The sequence below is a fragment of the Micropterus dolomieu genome, unplaced genomic scaffold (genome assembly GCF_021292245.1).
Source record: "Micropterus dolomieu isolate WLL.071019.BEF.003 ecotype Adirondacks unplaced genomic scaffold, ASM2129224v1 contig_11212, whole genome shotgun sequence".
NCBI lineage: Eukaryota > Metazoa > Chordata > Actinopteri > Centrarchiformes > Centrarchidae > Micropterus > Micropterus dolomieu.
The window spans coordinates 1-5390 of NW_025740198.1; the positions used below are offsets into that span (position 1 = coordinate 1).

Genomic DNA, 5390 nt, shown 5'->3' on the forward strand with positions numbered 1-5390 from the left:
CGAGCCTGCAGCACTATCAACAAGATGATCGATTTGGGAGGGACTGAAATTAGCATAGGAGTCCTCCGTTACTTTGTGACTTGATAATGAATTTAGAGCTGATGGAATCGCATCCTTAAATTTAGCTACAGCACTATCAGACAGACAACTTGTATAGAAATTTTTGCCCAATGGCGAGTAGTTCAGCAATACAAACTCAAAAGTTATCAAACAGTGGTCGGACAAAGAGGGATTCTGTGGGAACACCACTAAATGTTCAATTTCAATACCATACACCAAAACAAGGTCGAGGGTGTGGTTAAAACAGTGAGTCGGTTCATGAACACTCTGAGAGAAGCCGATGGAATCTAACAAAGAGATAAACGCAGTACTGAAGCTGTCATTCTCAACGTCCACATGAATATTAAAATCCCCTACAATAATAACTTTGTCCGTTTTAAGGACTAAAGTTGACAAAAACTCTGCAAATTCAGATAAGAATTCAGAATACGGGCCAGGTGCTCGGTACACTATAACGAAAAGAATTGGTTGCAGTGATTTCCAAAGTGGAGCGGGCGTGTTACGGATATGTGGTGTTGTTAGGGCTGGGTGGTATATCGGTATAATGATTTGAATGAATTTCAAAAGAGATGTAAAATTGACAATACCGTTTATAACGATATAGTTTGATGTTGAGTTAATTAATATGTTTCCGTAAAGTCCTGCCGGCATTTGCTCCCCTCTGTCCCTCACCACGCAGCCCCGCCCCTCCCTCTGCGTCTGCCCCCCTTTAGCTCACAACATGGAGGGATGCTGGTCGACACTGCTGAAGACTTTGGGCCTGTACCACGAAGCAGGATCTGAGCTTATCCAGATAACTTCGGGGTTAACCCTTGGTTTTCAGTACCATAACGGTGGTTCACTTCTTACTGGGGTAGATCGCCATGGTAACTTATGCTGAACGGCTAACCTGCTCCAGAGCAGGTTATGTTCCAGATAAGAGATCAACTCTTTAAAAACGCTGCCTACTGACCAATCGGCTGTCTTGGGAAATGACATCATCATCTGTAGGAGATCCCACAGACTGTTTTATAGGCTGCTTTTTGTTTGCTGCAGTGATATGGAGAAACGTTTGTACAGCAATATCATCCTACAGAGACTGATTGAAAAGCCTTGTAAACTACTATTGTAGGTTTTTACAGTTAGCCCACTTACTGCTTTGAAATGTTTTATATTTTTATTTGCTCCAAGTCTGTTTCACACAGCTTGTTGCAGACATTTAAATATATGGGTTTCATTTGTCTTTGTGAGGCTGAAAACTATCAGCATATAGTTTGATATGGATTGAAATTAATTTTAATATGAATGTAGGCTATTTATTTTAGGTTGGTAGCTATCTTGTATTAGAGCAATTGGTCATGTACTGGCCCACCTTTTGCTATGTGGGCGCAGGTTATGTGCGGGGGTTTTCAGTAGCCTAAATATCGAGATTCAGTCTTTCGACCACCTATTTGAGCACATTTTATGGCCTGAATGGATTTTTCATTTTGTTGCTGTATGAAGTTAATTTAGAACAATGTTTGGAACACTTTTGAGTGTGTTAAATAAATGAATCTCATTTTTTGAAGTGACAAGAAGTTCTTAAAAGTGAGTTGGATTGACCACTTATTCAGTGTCCGAGTCTTTTAATGTGGAAACGACAAGACACAGCCGAGCTGAAAGAACAAGGCTAAGATTTTCATAGATGCCATAAGAACACATCAAATCAACGCATTATTATAGACTATGCGGTTCATTTAGGCATTCACACTGTCTGCAATTTTCTGTCTTCCTGCATGTGTCAGCTGCAGCTGTGCTACTTAGACTATGTCTATTTGTCTAATATTAGGCTACAGTTAGCTCCTGGTTTGTAAAATACGACTCTCTATTGCCAATGGACTTGTCCGTGTCTGAACACAGAGTTATGTTACAAGTCGCGACACAGTGGATATCTTACAAGCACAGACCAGGTAAAGCGGCAATGAACACACCAGTGCAGATGTCATTCGTTAGCTACCACGTTGGTACATGTGGCGCAGCAGCTGCTGTGAATGGAATTGCGGGTTGAAAAGTCCAGAAGACAAGTTTTTGTTTTTATAACATAGCCTACTACTGATGGAGAAAGTCACTGCAGCAGACACACAGGGAGAGAGTGATGGCAAGAAGCGTGATATACAGATATATATTTTGTATTGGTTTTCAGCCTAAAAGGTACCGGGATATATATCTAATTTTTGCCTGTTAGACTCATCACTTTCTCCGTTCCTCTGCGACATCTTTGCTGCTAAAGTTACTACCTCCTGATCATAGACAAAAAGCTCATCATGGAGCTTGTTACAGTTATGCTACATTCACGTATTGGGCAACAAGACCATGGATAGAGCCCTATGAAGTCTGTTTACAATTGTTGCCAGATTCTGTAAAAATTTTTCCCGATTCTGTTTCCTGTTTCTGTGTTTTACAATTTAAGCACATTTGGTCATCATAAAGAGTGTGTAATCATGTGGTATAATAACATTTCATATTCAACAATAATATTACATATTGAATAAATATAAATTAATTTGATGTATCATGCAGAATAGAAATGTTCAAATGTATGTGCAATTATTTATGGGGACAATTCACAATAAATGTATTGCAACAGTTCAAAAAAATACTATAATGCAACACTGAACAAAATTCTAAATGCAACCCTTTTGTTTTTGCCCCCATTCATCCTGAGCTGAACTCAAAGATCTAAGACTTTCTCTATGTACACAAAAGGCCTATTTCTCTCAAATATTGTTCACAAATCTGTCAAAATCTGTGTCATTGAGCACTTTGCTGAGATAATCCATCCACCTCACAGGTGTGGCATATCAAGATGCTCATCAGACGGCATGGGGATTGCACAGGTGTGCCTTAGGCTGGCCACAATAGAAGGCCACTCCAAAACAATGGCAGGGGAAACACTGTAATGTAAATTCTTCAGACAAAACAAACATGGAAACCAGATGCATTTAGTAGGTATGGGTTGATGCTACTATTTGTGCTGTAGGTGGCCATCCTGATTCCATTTAGAAACCGCCATGAACATCTCCCCATCCTCTTCCAACACCTCATCCCCATGCTACAGAGACAGCGACTGCAGTTTGCCTTCTACGTCATCGAACAGGTACATTCTGTTGGGGGGTGTGTGTGTGTGTATCCTGCAGTATTTGGGGAGGTATTGTTGTCCATCTACAAGTCTAACATTCATCTGAATTAAACTGTTCTGAGCTCATGTTTGAGAAGCTTTTTGGGTAGTGAAGACAGTTAAACAAGCTTCCTGTGACTTCTTTATTTCTTTGATAGTGGCACCAGGCTCATTGACTCAGGGAGTGTGTATGTGTGTTTAGAGTGGGAGCCAGCCCTTCAACAGAGCCATGCTGTTTAATGTGGGATTCCTGGAGGCTATCAAGGACTTGGACTGGGACTGCTTGATCTTCCATGATGTTGACCACATCCCAGAGAATGACCGAAACTACTACGGCTGTGGCCAGATGCCACGCCACTTTGCTGCCAAGCTGGACAAATACATGTACATGTGAGTGTGCCATCAACATGTAGATCTTTGTTGAGAAAATATAAAATACAAATGCTTGTAGATCTGTGTTTAACTCATGTGTTTTGTGGTTTGCAGTCTTCCATACTGTGAGTTCTTTGGTGGTGTGAGTGGACTCACCGTAGAGCAGTTCCACAAGATTAATGGCTTTCCCAATGCATTCTGGGGCTGGGGAGGAGAGGATGATGACTTGTGGAACAGGTTGGTCTACTTAAGGGGGGTGGACAGTGGATTCAGAGAGTATTCAGACCCCTTCATGTAGTAACTCAATTGGTTTTGTTCTTTTTTTGGGAAGGGATTTCTCCACGCACACTAGTGCAGGAATCGGCAGCTTTGTTTCCGCAAACAGAGCTTGAAGTATGCTCTAACAGACTCCCCAACAAAGATCACAAGCTTGATTATGACTGTCAGTCTCAAAGGTTAAATGTGAAATGTGATTTTCTACATCCTTGTGTGTTTCCAGGTGTTAGGGAGTTCTATTGCATATGTGAAACAAGTAGTGGGCAACTGTGGCTCAGGGGATAGAGTGGTTGTCCACTAACAAGAATATGCGTGGTTTGATCCCCGGCTCCTCCAGTCTGTATGTCGGAACTGTCCTTGAGCAAGACACTGAATCCTGCCTTTGGTGTGTGAATGTGTATGAATGTTATTTCGGTTCTGATGTGCAGTTGGTACCTTAGCCTCTGCCGTCAGTGTGTGAATGGGGTGACAGAAAGGCGCTGTACAGACCATTTAGTGTGTAGTAGTGTCTCAGAGGGAGGTGAGGGAAGTCTGATAAATGTCCTCAATAGGGCTGACCCCGAATAGTCGAAGATTTGATGCTTTGATGGGCGGAGCCTAATTCGACTGTCAATCTCACAGTGGAAGCTTCGCAGCGAAATGAGGATCATGCTATTTTGGCGATATGGGGGTGCTCAATGTCTGATTTTACATTAACTACATCTCCCGATAAGTTAATATACAGCCTATTACAATATACATTTCAACGTTTAATGCTGTAAATAAACATGTAAAAAGAATAAAACTTTAAAATGTAATTTTCTAAATGTTTTTAAAGTGCGTGAATAAATCCAAAATTGTAACCCTAACCTTGGGTCGTCAGTGCGCAAGTGAAGGCGTAGCGTGTGTGTGGTGGCAGAAGAGGAACGCTTGCTGAAGAGACTGACCCCCGGCTTCACTGGTGTTGTCCGCACCTCGTGGGACTTTCGGATATTTTATCACCGTTGATGAACCACACAAATAATTAGGGCCCGAGCACGACCGTGCGAGGTCCCTATTGAATTTGCTCAGATTGTTAGGGCCCGAGCACGACCGTGCGAGGTCCATATTGAATTTGCTCGGATTATTTTTAGGGCCCGAGCACGACCGTGCGAGGTCCATATTGAATTTGCTCGGATTATTTTTAGGGCCCGAGCACGACCGTGTGAGGTCCCTATTGAATTTGCTCGGATTATTATTAGGGCCCGAGCACGACCGTGCGAGGTCCCTATTGAATTTGCTCGGATTATTATTAGGGCCCGAGCACGACCGTGCGAGGTTCCTATTGAATTTGCTCGGATTATATATATATTTTTTTTTTCTGCAAAGTAGGCCCAAATGACATGGCCTAAACATACTCGAAAACTCACCAAAATTTGCAAACATGTCAGAACCGGTGAAAAATTTCGTATTCTACAAGTTTCGCACATGGGCGTGGCAAAATGACTCGCTAGCGCCACCTAGAAAATTGGAAAAGATTAGCCCCTCGTTCACGTTCAACCTACATGTATGAAATTTTCTGGGGACA

At 42.0% G+C, this 5390-nt stretch overlaps 1 protein-coding gene across 1 annotated transcript; it reads left to right on the plus strand.

Annotated features, from left to right (window-relative positions):
- Positions 1-3032: 3032 nt before the first annotated feature.
- Positions 3033-4074, plus strand: LOC123965767 (beta-1,4-galactosyltransferase 5-like). The gene is made up of 4 exons (XM_046042127.1): positions 3033-3175; positions 3399-3586; positions 3683-3805; positions 4068-4074. The coding sequence occupies exons 1-4, from the start codon at positions 3128-3130 to the stop codon at positions 4072-4074; spliced, it is 366 nt and encodes a 121-aa protein (XP_045898083.1). The 5' UTR covers positions 3033-3127.
- The last annotated feature ends 1316 nt before the right edge of the window (positions 4075-5390 follow it).

Excerpts from the sequence above, each read along its gene's own strand:
- LOC123965767 (XM_046042127.1), top strand. The coding sequence starts at position 3,128 with ATGCTACAGAGACAGCGACTGCAGTTTGCCTTCTACGTCATCGAACAG. Across the intron at positions 3,176-3,398 it reads CCTTCTACGTCATCGAACAG|AGTGGGAGCCAGCCCTTCAA; the intron begins GTACATTCTGTT and ends ATGTGTGTTTAG. Across the intron at positions 3,587-3,682 it reads CTGGACAAATACATGTACAT|TCTTCCATACTGTGAGTTCT; the intron begins GTGAGTGTGCCA and ends TGTGGTTTGCAG.